At 52.8% G+C, this 15,502-nt stretch overlaps 1 protein-coding gene across 2 annotated transcripts; it reads left to right on the forward strand.

Moving 5' to 3' along the window:
* The first annotated feature begins 27 nt into the window (after positions 1 to 27).
* NAA40 (N-alpha-acetyltransferase 40, NatD catalytic subunit) lies at positions 28 to 13,827 on the forward strand. Of its 2 annotated transcripts, XM_007102586.4 has the most exons (8): positions 37 to 217; positions 6,160 to 6,255; positions 7,599 to 7,651; positions 10,068 to 10,163; positions 10,251 to 10,409; positions 10,541 to 10,624; positions 11,051 to 11,128; positions 11,376 to 13,824. In XM_007102586.4, exons 1-8 carry the CDS (start codon positions 212 to 214, stop codon positions 11,515 to 11,517), a joined length of 714 nt encoding a protein of 237 aa, XP_007102648.1. In that variant the 5' UTR covers positions 37 to 211; the 3' UTR covers positions 11,518 to 13,824. The 2 variants fall into 2 exon arrangements, with proteins under 2 accessions (XP_054947435.1, XP_007102648.1); XM_055091460.1 differs by lacking the exon at positions 6,160 to 6,255 and having other exon boundaries at positions 28 to 217; positions 11,376 to 13,827.
* The last annotated feature ends 1,675 nt before the right edge of the window (positions 13,828 to 15,502 follow it).

Consider the following 15,502-nt stretch of genomic DNA (forward strand, 5'->3'; position numbering starts at 1 on the left):
TCCCACCCCCCACCCCCCACCCCCGTCCCCTCCCCGGGCTCTGCGCCGGCGCGGTGCCCGCCAGGGCTCGAGGGGGAGCTCGCGAGGCGCATGCGCCGTGCGGGGACCGCCGCCGCTCTGGTGTCGCTGCCGCAGCCGTTGCCGCCGTTGCCGCCTCCCTGCTGGCAAGTGTGGGAAGGAGGAGCTGAGGGCCACCGCCGCCGTTGCCGCCATGGGGGTGAGTGAGGGAGGGAGAGGAGACGCGAGGGCCGGGAGGGCTCCCCGCTTACCTCGTCCCCTGCGCCCCCATTGTTCCTTGAACCCCCTCTCACGTGACCCCGAACCCCTCCGGCCTCACGTGACCCCCAGCCCCCACATGACTCGACTCCCCCAGTCTAAGTGTCCCGAGGCCCGGCCCAGCCCGGGAATCTCCTGGGGAGCCCCGTCTCCGGGCCCCACCCCCTCCGGTGCCCCCCGCCTCTCGCGTTGTGCCCGCCCTTGCCTTCCTCTAGGACGTGTTATCTTCTTGGCCTCCCCTCTATCCCTGCGCGGTCCCTGGGTATCCCCCCCGCCCCCAGGGGTCACCCATCACCCCGCTGTCACCGGCTTCGCGGCTTCCCATATCCTAGGCCTACACTGGGTTGGAGGGAACCGAGGCCCAGAGAAAAGAAGGCACCCAGCCAAGGTCACACGGGCAGTGACTGGGCGCCAAACCCCGACTCAGGGCTCTCGAAGCCCCGGCCGCCCGCTTCCCGCTCCTCGGCTTCTCAGCGAAGCTGGTTTCCCCAGTCTCTTTCGAAATCTTTCCACCAGGTTCCTCCTGCTCCAAATCTCTTCCTTTTCGACGGAGGCCTGCCTTCAAGGCCTCCCAGATGCACCGAAGTGGGTCTTATTACTTGGGTTGTTAGTAGTCTTGCTACTTCAGGTGGCTTTGGGTGGGGAAGCTGTGCAGAAGGTGAGCAGGGGAACGATGGAGGAGTTCTGGTGACGGCCCCAGCCGGGGATGGATAGTGAGCACCTGTTTTGCACAAGGCAGGCTGGAGGTGCATCTTATGCCCTTCCTGGCATGTGCTGATAGAGGGTTGAGCAGAAGTTATTCGCATGTTTCTGTGAGATCACCTTCCTAAGTCCCGATTAGAGTAGCACCAGTCACCCTGCTAAAAATGTAACTGGCCCTCCCTGGTACCATGTATCTTAGTTTTTACATGAAATTTCCACCACCTTTAGGGAGTCCTGACTTTGGAGCCAGAGAGACCTCAGTTCCAGCCCCACCTTCCCTGGCTAGCGGCGTGATATTGTGCCAGTGACCTGGCCTTGGTGGATTTGAATTTCCTCATCGATGTAATGAGAATGATGATACCTCCCCTTTAGGACAGATGTGAGGATAAAATCAGATAGTGGATGTAAATAGCTACATAGGTGCCTCTTAAATAGTGGCTGTTATTTTTGCCTGTATTCTCAGCCTGTAGTCATCTAAAATAGATTTGTGCTATTTTTAACTCATTGGGTTTGTCCCTACTATTATTAATCTAGATTTTTTTTCCTCTCCACTCAAATAGTTATTGACTGAATAAATCAACTTGTTAGACAAAAGTAGTTGTCTTATCCATGTCAAAGCACTTTATGTAATCCATGTCAAAACACATTCATCATGTTTCAACAAGGACTTTTGGATACTGTGTACTTCATGTATAGAAAATCAAGTCTGGAAACCTTGGGCACATTTAACCTAGATTTTAGTGAAAGGTCCCAGACCCCAGGTCTTGTTGAAACTAAGTAAAATATTGAGTCCCTGGTATTACTTGGTAAACGTCTACCCAGCATCAGCCACTCCAGACTGAGCAGAAAACAAGAAGCATAACATGCCATTCTCGTTCAACACTTCCTCATTGGTTGAGTTGAAATAGCAGGCCTCAGAGATCCTGCAATCCTTGCTGCTTCCTTAAGGGCCCTGATCTTATTACTCATACTTCACAGATGTGTTTCTCAGAACAGCCCCTACCTAGTCTCTAAAAAGAGAAATTGAATTTTCCTCCCTGAAGCAGAGCTGGAACCCTCTTATCATACTCATTCCTTTTGGGTGGGGGCTGTGGACGCCCCACCTCAGTGTCAGGAGCGTCATGGTTCCTAATGGTTACCCTCCAGAAGAGGGCCCTGCTCCGTTTGACAGCCTGACCACAGGCTGAGAGAGTGGCATCAGATGGAGCGCTGTGCAGAGTTCTTTCGCCCTTTTGCTGCCACACGTGTTTTAGGAATTAGAATTTAGAGCTCTGTCTCCCTTTGCCAAAAACCGAGGGTTTTTTCCCCTGGATTCTGGATTCTTTGTGGGATGGAGGCATTGATACTGAAAACCTAAGGGTTGCCAAATCCTTCTTCTGAAAGGTGCCTCCTACCCCCATCTGGGCGTTTTTTATTTTTTAATTTCTATGTGTGACCCCTAGCAGTCATGGAACTACTATTATGACTAGCAGTCAAAGAGATACTCCTTTGAGGGAATTCCCTGGTGGTCCATCCGCTCTCACTGCCGATGGTGCGGGTTCAATCCCTGGTCAGGGAACTAAGATTCCACAAGCCATGAGGTGCGACCAAAAAAAACAAAAAAACAAAAAACAGAGATATTACCTTGATAGCAATAGCAAGGGGAGGAATTTGACAGCTGCATGTGAAAACAACATTTATATCACACTTTCTAACAAGTGTCATACACATTTAACTGATGTAGTGGAAGGAGCATGGACTTTGGGGTTCAGACCTGGATTTGAATCTTGGAGGATTCATTCAACAGATATGAACTGCATACCTGCTGTTTGCTGAGCACTGGGTATACATCGGCATATAAAGCAGATGTGACCTCTCCTTCACCTCATGGAGTGTACAGTCTGGTGGGAGTGGAGGGAGAGGGTGGCCAGAAGACCTCTTTGAGAATCCTGTTCACGGGCTCTGTGACCCTGAAAGTTATCTAATCTCTCTGGGCCTGTTTCCTCATCAAAGAAGTAAGCAGGCATTCCATGCTGAGTTATTGCAAAGATTAAAATAAATCATCTTTATTAAAGCACTAGCAGAGTGTTTATCGTTAGTAGGTCCTTGTAAACAGAAGTCCTTACAATAAGGAATTTTTATATCTAGTACATTGTATCATTTTGTCCTTACAACAGTCCTGTGAGGTATAGGCATTGTTAGCCCCATTCTATGGATGTGGAAATTGACGTTCAGAGAAACTGAGTAACTTGTTGGAGAGAGAGTAAATAACTTGCTCAAAGTCACACAGCTATTAAATGGAAGAGCTGAGAATCAAATGTGGGTCTCTTGACTCAAAATCCCACACTCTTTATTATATAAAGCTCCCTTGGGAAAGACACTGAACCACAATGAGCTTTACTGTTCAGTGTGCTTATTTCCCATTTTAATTAGGAGAATTTTCCTGTGTCCCTGCAGGATAGTCTTAGCTCCGCAAGGCAGGACAAAGCTAATTGGAACAGTAGGAGACTACTTCTCCTAGCGTGTGCTGGGCTTGAGGGAGGGCCCCTGCCTGTCTGGCCCGCCTGCTGCAGCCTGCCTCATACCCTGTGTGCAGGCAGCGAAGCACTTAAGGGGCTCTTTCATTATCCGCAGTCTCTGGCCATGGCGGCCCCAGGCGTCACTGAGAGTTACCTGGCTCACCTGTTCCCCTGCATGAATGAGCCCATAAATCTCCTGGAGGCCCGGGCTTGGCCCTCCTGCTGCTTGTGCTTAGGAATTACTTACTTCTGGTGCTTAGAAATGAGATGCTATGGAGGGAACCTACACTTCAGTGCTTTCTGGGTCCTGGGAGTCAAGCTTTCCTTCCAGCACCTCTGATCCCTCAGCTCTGTGCCATAGAGCTAGCGTGCAGGGTGGAGGCAGGCAGCTGGCACCGACTTGGGATTGTGTGCTGGCTTCTGACCTGTCCTTGGCTGTTCTGTGAGGCCAGCAGTTGTGTTCCCATTTTCCTGGAGGTGGAGTTCCTTTCACACACGGGGGGTGGCAGGAGGAACAGTGGCCTGGCCTGTTTGATGCCAAAGCTCATATTCTTTCTGCCCCATTGCACAGCCCTGGCGACCTTCTGTCTCAAGTTTCCCTGTCCCTTACCCCTACCTCACTGTGGACGTAGAGTCTGGGGTGGCGCTGTGCGGGCATGTCACGTCAGCTGTTACCGAGCCAGAAGGGTCATGACAAGTGAATCGCCAAGTGGCTGCCTTGAGGCTCCTGAGGTCTTGTCTTGACCTTACCTTGGCGGAGATGAGGAGGCCTTGGACGCTGGTGTAGGCTCTCCCGGAGGGAGGCAGAGTGCCTGGTGGGACAAACACCGAATCTGCAGCCCAGCCCTGGGGTTGAGTCTCCCCTCTTCCGCTTACTCTCTGGGGAACTTCGAACAATGCGCGCCAGCCCTTGGAGCCTCAGTTTCTTGTGTAAAAGGAGGTGATGGTTTCTGCCCTGAGAATTGAACCAGATAATGCTGGTGAAAGTGTTTTGCAAGATGAGTGTATCTCTCAGTGTTGTCTTGAAACGCAGATTCCCAGAGGAAGAAAGGTGGATGATCTAAAACCTCTTTGGGGTAGAGAGTGGCTAGTTCTGTCCTGAGATCCCAGTGTTATGAAGACAGTCTGTTCTCTTCTGTTTGTTCCTCTAGGGAGGTAAGAAATGGGCGCTAGCTCTCGGCTTTCTGCACAGTGCTCAGCCTGCAGATAGTAAACGGCTGGCGCTGGGCGAGTCTCTGCCTAGAAGAGCCATCCCTCTGAGTTCCTAGTATCTGAGCTCTTGCCTTCTGCTTGTTGAAATAGGAGTTAAGCAGTGTCATTCCTTGAGGAACCGAGGGTAGGATTTATCCAGCAGCTGGGTATTCAACTCACCGTTTCCTGGGCCAATCAGTGTCAGGGCTACTGTGGGATCGGAGGTGGCAAAACCTCTCTCCGGTGAGGTCCGGGAAGTGAGGGGTGCGGGCAGAAGAGGCAGTGCGGTTGGTAAAAAGCAGAGCCACCTTCCCAGTGCTTTGGGGGTACCTTCAGGACTTGGGCTAGGTGGGCAGGCCCCTCCGGATGCTGTGCTGCTCTGCTCCTCCTTGGGAGTGAGAATGAAAAGTGTCATTTATTGAGCACAGGCCATAGTAACCCTCATGGGCTTAATACTTCAAAGGAGGTATTAAGGGCCCTGCTCATCAGATGAGGGAAGGAGGCTCACAGAATGGTTGTGTCTCGTCCTAAGACCCGAAGGGAGTAGAGGGCAGAAGCAGGCTTTGGACAGGGTCTGTTGGACCCCAGAGCTTGGGCTCTTTTCCCTGTGTTACCAGTTTTTACAAGAGGGTGAGAGGGTCCATTTAGATTTGAGAAAACCTCACGTGAGCCTCCAAACAGGGTGTGCTCCATTTGGAGTTATGGGCGGTTTGCAGTTTGCTTCTCTGTGTACGGACAGCCTCCCTTTGCCCCTCCTCTGCTGCCTATGTGCCCTGCAACTTGGCTTTGCTGACCACGTGTCAGTATGGCCTCTGTCCCCAGGTGAACCCCTTGGGGCCCCTCACGCTGCCCTGTCGCTGCTGGGTGCTCGGTGTGTCTGCCACTCATTGGCCTTGGCTGAGCAGCTGTTTCTGGGAACAGCTCCGTCGCCTTAATCCAGAGTGCCCAGCCCTAGCTTAGAAAGGAGACTCAGCTCCCAAAGAGGCTGCCCCCAGACCAGATCTTTGTTTTCTGAAGCCAGAAGACACTGAAAAGGCTTACTGAATGAATTTATACTTAGAAACAGCTGTCAGCCGCTACCTCAGATGCCATCACCTCCCTGAAACCTGCCCTGAATGTGTCTAAAATTACTTCTTCCTACCTTAGGAGGGAATGAATGAGTGAATATTTATTAGGCAGCTGCTGGGGAGCCAGGCTCTGCTTCAGGTGTTGTCACGTGCTCTCACTGGGTCCTCACAGTGACCCAGTGGTCCCAAGGGTCAGTACTCTTCCTGATAGGGAAGCTGAGAAATCTAGTGACGCTCCCAAGGTCTCATGACTGGGACGCGCTTGGGTCTTTCCTACCCTGCCAAGCAGGCAGGATCCGGCAGCCAGGATCCGGAGTTTCTGCTGTGGATTGGGGACTGACCCTTAGGGTCTCCAAAGGGAAAGTCAAAGTCAAGTCTTTGGTTGGTCACAGCCTTCCAGCCAACTTTGCTTTTCCGTGTTGCAGAGGAAGTCGAGCAAAGCAAAGGAGAAGAAACAGAAGCGGTTGGAGGAGCGAGCAGCCATGGATGCTGTCTGTGCCAAAGTGGACGCCGCCAACAGGGTGACTCTCCCCTCCTTCCTAGTCCCTTCCTCCTGGAACTGCAACTTGGTTTTTAATTTGATTTCTTTTGGCGCCACCCTGTGGCAGAGATTTGTTACTACGCATCCATACCTCCGATGCCTCCTGGCTGCCGGGGAAAACTAGCCTGGCTGGCAGAGAGCTGCGAGGAGGGCCAGCGATTGGCCCAGGCGTGCAGGGAAGTGTGGATTGAAGTGGAAGTGGCATCTTCTCTCTGTGGGTCTCCTTCCTTAACGCTAGAAGAGGGTCTGCAGAAATTTTCCCTAGGGTTTTGCACTTTGGGGGGGAAACCTCCCTGGTAAAATGTGGTATCGTTTTCTCATTCTTTCCTTCAAACATTTATTGCCTGCCCATGAGGTACCACAGGTTGTGCCAGGGATGCAGCAGCCTGGTTTCGAGGGGCCGCAGTCGGGGGAGGAGTAGCTGAGATTCTGAGCATCCGGTGGGCCTGACTGGGAGTGCCTCAGCTTTCCAGTGGAACCAGAGAGATTCTGGTCACCTTTCCTGCCCCGGTTCACGTCCCAGTTTTTGTTATTCTTTTAGTCCACTCAGTAAACATTCACACTTACAAGGATGAGGCGCAGGGACATGATTTTTCATTTTGGGTTTTGACCAGGGGAGGTTAGTTGGGGGCCTCTCAAAAGTATGTGAGTGGGGCTTCCCTGGTGGCGCAGTGGTTAAGAATCCGTCTGCCAGTGCAGGGGGCACGGGTTCGAGCCCTGTTCCGGGAAGATCCCACGTGCCGCGGAGCAACTAAGCCCGCGCGCCACAACTACTGAGCCTACGCTCTAGAGCCCGCGAGCCGCAGCTACTGAAGCCCGCGCACCCTAGAGCCTGTGCTCCGCAACAAGAGAAGCCACTGCAATGAGAAGCCCGCGCACCGCAACGAAGACCCAAGGCAGCCAAAAATAAATAAATAAATAAATTTTAAAAAAGCTTATAGCATGTAGCCAAAACTAAAATCAGAAGAAAATATATCATTTAAAAAAAAAATTACGTGAGTGGAGCAAGGGACCTGTCTTCTCTCTTGGGTCAGGTGGGTGCCGAGTGGGTTTTATGCCCAGAGGCCAGTATTAGAATTAGGCAGTAAAGTCTCTTCTTACCCCATCAAATGAAGCTAAAATCCTGTTGGGCCTTCTTCCCAGAGCCTTCCTCCTACGTGTGAGTTCAGAGCTAAGGCAGATGGAAGGTCCGTATATAAGGGAGGCTCTTGGCCCTGGGAGCTGAGCCTCCACGTGGGTCCACACAGCGTGGTACTTGAGGGTGGAGCCTGTGACTCTGCTAGGCCAGTGTTTGTGCTACTCCTCTTTTCTTTCCCTCCACAGCTTGGAGACCCATTAGAGGCTTTCCCAGTGTTCAAGAAATATGATCGGAATGGGTGAGTGTTCAGCATTCATAACTTGTCTCCTTGAGTCCCTTCAGGAATTCACCTTTCCAGAGTAGGCTTCCTCAGACCCAAATTGTTTCATTCTTTGTTAATGAAAAAGCAGAAAAGATGGCTAGTACCCTGTTGATATAAAATCCCCCAGTTAGGGAGACAAAGGAGTCTGCAAATGAGCAAAGATTGCCTAATCTCAGACTGATATCTCTGTGGGACTTGTTATTCTCTCCGTCGAAGAACCATAGAGCTGAAACAAACTTGAAAAATCATCTAGGCCGACTCCCTCATTTTATGCAGAGGGAAACCGAAGCTCCGAGAAGCTGAATGAGATGTCTGAGCTTATGGAGTTTCTCCCTCGCCGCGGGGTGTGGGGGGAGCTTTTAATTCCCAGTCCAGCGTTCTTTCCCTGGGTCTATCGTATAATTGTTAAAAGCCACTTACTGGCTTTGTGACCCTGGACAAATTACTTAACTTCTCTGTGTCTCAGTTTTTGAATCAGAAATGGTTACCTTCCTCATGGAGTTGTCAGGATTCGATGTAAAATGTTAGTGCCTGGAACATACGAAAGGCTAGGTCAGTGTTAGTTGTTATTACTACTGTTCTTTTTACTAATCCAGTTCACTGCAGAATCTAGACTAAAACTCCCTTCCACTTTCTGTTCCTTTGGTTTGTAAAATAGGTAGCATTATCTGTCTTACCCGAGATGCTGTTGGCTGAGGGAAAAACAGGGGCTATGATTTTACAGAATCATTGCTATGGGTCTGAATCATAACAGTGCCTCTTATTAACTATATTTGGTTAAGTCAACATATTCTTCAAGCCTCATTTTTTATCTGTTAAATGGAATGACGATGCCAAACTTGCGAGGTTGTTTTAAGGAGGACAGAAACTATATCCAGCTCTGTAAGTTGCAGCTGGTGTGAGTAGTTTAATGAACAAGATAAGACAAATGTAAATGCATGAATTATGAAGGAAAGACTATAGTAGGTAATACTACATTTGCATTTCATAGCTGTGTCTGAATTTCATAGTATCATATTAATTTATTCTGTCTGTCTGTGATTAGATGCATTATGGTTCCTCTAGAAGCTTTGTCATCATTCAACCTCTGGGAAGTCCTTTGACATAGTTTAGAGATTCCTTACTGTGATCTCTCTCAGTGTTCCCTATCCCACATTCCCACTGACTTCCAGAAATATGGACCAGCTCTGAAGCAGGCATTGCCAGCTGACTCTGGGCTCATTTGGTGCCTGGAATTGTGTGTGATTTGTGTGGCTGTGATCCTACTTTCATGTACTTAAGGAACTCAGATTAGTGGAGAATTTATACTTGCAAACCAGCCTTGAGAAAATTTATAGCTAAGACAGTTGCAGTGCTGTGTGTGGGCTTTTCTGACCACTACATGGTCAGTACTTGGAAAGAAAGGAAGGCTGTTCAGAGCCAGGAAGTTCTGAGTTCACAAGACCACACACATGTGCAGCTCATATGACATACCAGACAGCAGAGGTGACCGTGGATTCCAGTGGTGATGTCCTCGGAGGAGTTGAGTCAGTCCTTTCAGAATGTGGCACTACCTGGAGAATATGATTTCACAGTTTGGCCAAGGAGTTTAACTGTAATTTATTTAATTCATTTAGACCTAAATAGCAGATTAAGGGAGCTCCCTGGCAGTCCAGTGGTTGAGACTTGGCACTTTCACTGCCGTGGCCCAGGTTTAGTCCCTGGTCGGGGAGCTAGGATCCCGCACGCGGCACAGCCAGAAAAAAAAAAAGGTCGATACCTTAGCACCTCCATCATTCGTTAGTTTAGGAAAACAGAGCATCGGGGTGAATCCCGATCTACCCTGTTTGATCAGCTGAGAGCACCCACTGTGTCCTCAGAGGAAGCAGTGGGCAGGACTCCTCAGGGGGATGTGGGCCATAGTCTTCTTGAAGGGCCTGAGGTCATCCGGCTGCTTTTGCAGGCAAGATTGGTAGATAAGAAGGAAGAGGTCCCCTGGGAGCCCAGTGAAGACTTGATTCCAAATGAAAGCAACAGGAAAAATGCCTAAGGGCAGGAATTGAGGGAACAGAGAGGACTCCCGATGTTTATAACAAACTACAGAAGAGAGGGTGGAGAGAGCAAAGAGCTAGCAGAGAGGGACAGAAGTTTACAAAGTGCTGAGTCTGATAAGGGCTGTGCAGGGAAGGCAGGAAATGGGGCTTGTGGTCAGGGTGGTGGGCTGGTGATGACAGTTGTTAATCTCGGCTTGAACGGCCTAGTTCCTTCACAGGCACCTTCTGTAGTCACGTCCGGGCTCGGCTTTTCTCTGTAGATTAACTGAGACCAGGCGGACCTCGTTGTCAGGCTGTCAGGGCAGCGGGTGGTGCCGGGCCTGTAGTCGGCTCCAGACGCCTCCTTTTCCTCTTCTCAGGTTAAATGTCTCCATTGAATGTAAGCGTGTGTCTGGCCTGGAGCCGGCCACCGTGGATTGGGCCTTCGACCTGACCAAGACCAATATGCAGACCATGTAAGCACGCCCTCTCTGGCAGGGAGCCTGGTCCTCCTCTCCAGAGTCCCTGTCCTGACTGCCCCCCACCCCACCCCCATCTCCCAGGTATGAGCAGAGCGAGTGGGGCTGGAAGGACAGAGAGAAACGTGAGGAAATGACGGATGACCGGGCCTGGTACCTCATCGCTTGGGAAAACAGTTCGGTTCCCGTAGCCTTTTCTCACTTCCGGTTTGACGTGGAGTGCGGGGATGAAGTCCTGTACTGGTAGGGGCCCTGGCCTGGGGGTGGGCGCGCGGGGAGGAGGCACCCCAGCCAGTGGCGAAGCCCAGCACGCCCATCTGGGTCTGTGGCAGGCCTCGCAGCCGCTCCACGCTCACTCTGCTTTCCTCCCCCAGCTACGAAGTGCAACTGGAGAGCAAGGTGCGGCGGAAAGGTCTGGGGAAGTTCCTCATACAGATCCTGCAGCTCATGGCCAACAGGTGAGGGCCGTCCGTGCACTGCTCAGTTGGAGATGCCTCTGAGGCATCCCCCGTGGGGGACAGGGCTCACGGGACTGTTCTGGAAGAAAGGTGTCTAGAACCCTCTCAGTAAGCTTCTCCCTGCCCTGCCATGACTCCAGATTTTGTACACTGGGCTCAAGGAGGCAAGCACCTCTGAGTGCCTGTTCTGCGCCTGAGTAATGGGGTGCAGAGAGGAGCTGGAGGAGAAGCCAGTCAGGTGGGGGCCTGATCAGCCCTGTCACAGAGGGTGGCACCCAGTGCTGTGGGTGCCCAAGACAGGCTAGAGTCGGGCCTCAGGAATACTTCTTAGGAGCAAACGGGAGACAGCAGGCAGAGACACGAGAGAGCAAGCGGGATTTAGCACCTGTTTCTCTTTCTGGAAGGTTCTCTCTGCTTCCTTCTCAGCACACAGATGAAGAAAGTTATGTTAACGGTATTTAAGCACAATCATGGTGCCTACCAGTTCTTCAGAGAAGCGCTACAGTAAGGAGCTGGGCCCTGGTGTGGGACCCTCTGGGTGGTGGCAGCTGCCCCAGTGTCTTTTCCCCCATCCTGGACCCATTCGTCCTGACATTGAACTCTTGGTCCTGAGGTCCTTGGGGTTGGCAACTGAGGAGATGGTGTGGGAGCGCCTGTGGCTTGGTCCCCTGCCCTGCTCCTGAGCCCTGACTCCTGGGGAGGAAGGCAGTCAGCTGCCCATAGCCAACCCTTTCCTCCTGCCTGCCTGCAGGTTTGAAATCGACGACTCTTCCCCAAGCATGTCCGGTTGCTGTGGGGAGGACTGCTCCTATGAGATCCTGAGCCGGAGGACCAAGTTTGGGGACAGCCAGCACTCCCATTCGGGCGGGCACTGTGGTGGCTGCTGCCACTGAGCTCCCACGCTCTCTCCCAGGCCTGTTCGCTCCCCGGTTTCAAGCCGCTTGCCAGGTGCCCTCAGAGCTGTGGCCTCCTCAGCCCCAACCCTGGGGAGGAGTGGTCCGCGCCGCCCCTCCTGCTCTCTCCTAGAAGAGCAGGGTGCTGGAGGGAGCAGAGAGGAGAGGATGCCGCCGGAAGAGCCAGCGGAGGCCGGGGTGCGAGGCACATCCTCTCACGGTGGCTGCCTTCTCACTCGGCTCTCGGCCCTGAGCGTGGGTTCTCTGACTTCCCTACAGCTGGATTCCTGACAAGCCCCCCTCCCCGCCACACACACTGCTGGACAAATGGAGTGTTTATTCCCACCTTCATGAAAGTCCTGGAGCCCTGGGTCAGGGTCTGGCTGGTTCTCAGAGGAATGGGCTCAGTGTAAGATCTGGGCATAGAGAGAGTCTTCGGAGAGACTCCTGTTTCGTGGATGGGACGTTCCAGTGGAGACCTCAGGAAGGTCTTTTGTGCCATGACACAGGGAATCGAGGGAGCTCTTTCTGGCTGTGCCTTCGTGGATCCAGTTAGAGTGGAGTCGTCCCAGGGGACCAGCCGACTCTGGGAGAAAGGCTGCCCCCCTTTCTCCCCATTGCTGTCAGTGAGGGGCCGAGAGGACCAGGAGCAGGTGTGAATGGGGCCTGCCGCGGGGACTGTGGCTTCTCCGGGCTTTGGGACCTGGCTGCACCCTGAGCTTAACCTCTTGATCTCATGGCAGTGACTCGAGATTTTTACTCAGAGAAAAGAGCTGGAGCCCTGCCTGCTCTTCTCGTCACCTCTCACCCCACTCGATACCCCTGTTCTTACTCTCAAGGGGGAATAACATCAGGGAGCCCCTTGTCTTCCCCCAGAAGGCCCCTTGCTCCTGCCGTAGTTAGTGCCGTTTCCTCTCATATCTTGGTGCTGTTAGCTCTCTGAAGGTGGGTACCCCCCACCGCCACTGCCCCCTTTGGAGAGCCCCCAGCCAGCAGCAGCCCCTTCCTGCACTCCCCAGCCTGGCCAGACGCTGCTCTTCTCTCTGGTGTCACCTGCGGTGGGCGGGGAGGCGGGAGAAGCTTCCTCTCCCCTCCTGGGATAGAGAGGGCGCAGGGTCAGAGCTTAGACTTGCCCTCATCCCCAGACCGTTATCCCCTTCCAGGGAAGAAAATGACCAAATCCTTATCCAGGAAGAAGCACCTACCGCCTCCCCTTGGACAACCTTGAGCTCTGCCTTAGGGAGCGTCTCAAAGGTTCTGCCTTTGTGAGGTGGTTCCGGAGGAGGTCTGTCAGTCCTTCCGACCTAGGTCTGCTCACGCCCCACCCTCTGCCCTGACTCAGGCTGCCTGTGCCGGCCGGCCGTCTCCCCAATCTCCCTGGAGCTGTTCTCCCCTCTCCCCCAGGGTCCCGCCTGTGTCGGCCTTTGCGCACAGCCTCTCCGCTGAGTGCTCCATGTTGCTCTTGACCTGCCAGCGGTGGACTTGGCACTCCCTTGGAGAGGGCCTTGCAGCTTTACACTGGAATAAGCCCACCTTTGCCCCTACCCTGCTGACTCCCAGGAGATTTTACCTAAGGGGGAGAGTTTTCATTGCTGGAAGGGCATTGGAGGGCTCCTTCCAAGAATCATGGAAGGACAGAATCATATTTAGGAAGAGCTTTTCCTCTGATCCCTGCTGTCTGTCAAAGGACAGAGAATGATAAATATTTATTGTCTTAGATCATGGATTTCTGATACCTCCCACTCAAGGGGACCAAAAGGGACCCCAGTGTAAATCCCACATAAAGGGAGTTAAGTGTGCGTGTCTCCCCTCACCGGACACCTGGCACCGAGCCCCATTGGTAGATGGACACTTGGTGTTGGGCCCTGCTTGTCCAGCCGCCTGTGCCACTTCCCAAGGGCTGCTGGGGGCTCTGGCTGGGTGGGGAAATGTTGCCTGAGACCCGCAGGTCACCCTGTTGTTGGTGTTGAGCCCACTCAGTTCTCAACCATCAGCCTCTCCATTTCCCCAAGGTCTTGGTTTTAAGAAACATAGCAGGCCTTTTGTACCAGGCTTTTTGGTTTGTTTGGGGCGTGTTAAAATATTAATTTTGAGATTTGTTTTTTAGTTGTATCCACCCTATTTCAGGTTATTTTCATTGATGTCAGATGTGTATATGACATGTGAATGGTTCTTTTTAACCCTTCCTGGTGTGTTTATTTTTTTTTTTCTTAGAGGAAACTTTGAAGATAAACTCCTTGATATATATATATATATATATATATAGATATATATATATGTATATAATTTTTTTTTTCTTTGGCAACTTGTTATCACTGGAATCAAAGGGAAGAAGTGATCTCTTTTTGCATTGGTTGTATTTGTATGTCACAAATAAAAGACACTTTGTTCAGCTGCTGGGACGGCTTCCTGCTGCTGGGGTGCCATCGGCAGCGTGGGCTCAGACCATCCCAGCGTTGGGCCTAAACCCTGGGGGGCACAAAGCTGTGACGCCCCACACCTCTTCCTGTGAAGGAAGCTTGGGGCTGAGAAAATCTCAGGGTGTCTGGGGTGAGGAGCCAGACGTGGGAACTGAGACCGAATGCATGTGTTTGTGCCACTTCCCAAAAGCCCTGGGTAGAGGTCAGAAGTCTTCTCCTGAGGGGCACCTGCTCTGCTGCTGGAGAGAGTCCCAGGCCAGGCGTTGTGACATAGGACATATGTGGGTAAAGGTAAATTCCAGAACACTTGTGTGGGAGTTGCACAGACGAGAGTGTTGGTGTTTCTTTCCTCCCTTTTACTTTATTGGGTTACTCAGGATATTCTGTGTCTCTTAAAAAGACTCCAGCCCCCTCTTCCCTCCACTCACAAAAGAGGAAGGCTCAAAGGAAGGGTAACTTGTGTCAGGCCTGACAGGGCAGGAAAGTTACGAGCTGGGGGAGGCTCTGGCCCCTCAAGTGTGACCGATGGAGCTGTGCGCTTCTCTCCCAGGCCCGTGCGTGGCCCGGGGGAGCCGGGAGTAGAGGCAGGAAGTGGGCCAGGAGCCAGGGCTCAGAGCGCTTCCTGTGGACACCGGAGGGGCCAGCCTCCTGTGCGTCTGCTTGGTGGCCACATCTGCTGGAAGGCGGAGGGGGCGGCCAGGATGGAGACCCAAGCCCTACTGAGTCTTCGAGCTCTGGTGGGGCAGTGATCTGGGGAAAGAGGAGCGGGGTTAACAGCTGTCTCGTGGGTGCCTGCATGTGGTGGCCTCAGCCCCGTGGGTGGGGACACAGCCAGGGCATGGTTTGTGCAGCTGCCTTACCTCGGAGGCGTGAAGAGAGGCCTCCCAGTCCGCCTCAGTTTCGGTCAGAGCCTGAGGTGGTCTGAAAGGGACTGCGTTTCCCCAGTGTGAGAAACCTGGTCACCAGACGTTTCTACTGCCAGGCTTTGAAAGTGGTCAGTTCAAACACAGCAGGTTTATTCTAGTTTTTTTCTGCTTTTCCCTCTCCAAGTGCAGCAGAGGTCGTTTCTCTGCCGTCCGAGGTCAAGGGTCCGGGACTGTAGGGGAGGCGCTGCAGAGGCGGCTGGGAGACTGGACAGCCCCGTGCAGGCGCCTTGTTACGTGGCCGCGGTGAGGAAGGAAACTGGCATTTGGTGATTCCCTGCTCTGCCAGCGACCACTCACACTTGATCTTCATGGTGCTGGGTGCCAGGGCAGGATCTGCATCCGCCTGCAGTGCCCTGGCACACGGTCGTGCCCCCGGACAGGACGTTGTTGACATCCAGGTCCTCGTGGATGTCGATGTCACCCTGCACGATGCAGCCGTGGGTTGTCTTGTTGGTCCTGGTGGGCTCCGTGCCTGGTCTTGAGGTCCTGTCTTCCCTCTCAGGGCCTGGCCAGTAGGGGCGCTTTCTCCTGAGAGAGGCCTGCCTTCTCTCCCATGCAGGGGGCTGCCCTGAAAGACGGGGACTGGAGTTGAGAAGGTCAATATCAAGGACTGTCCGCCCTGCGGGAGCAGAGACTCAC

This window comes from Physeter macrocephalus, chromosome 16 (assembly GCF_002837175.3).
Source record: "Physeter macrocephalus isolate SW-GA chromosome 16, ASM283717v5, whole genome shotgun sequence".
Taxonomy (NCBI): Eukaryota; Metazoa; Chordata; class Mammalia; order Artiodactyla; family Physeteridae; genus Physeter; species Physeter macrocephalus.

Bases quoted from the DNA above. Each gene is read 5' to 3' on its own strand.
- NAA40 (XM_007102586.4), top strand. The intron at 6,256-7,598 runs GTGACTCTCCCC...TTCCCTCCACAG, and splicing joins AAGTGGACGCCGCCAACAGG to CTTGGAGACCCATTAGAGGC. The intron at 10,410-10,540 runs GTAGGGGCCCTG...TTCCTCCCCCAG, and splicing joins GGGGATGAAGTCCTGTACTG to CTACGAAGTGCAACTGGAGA.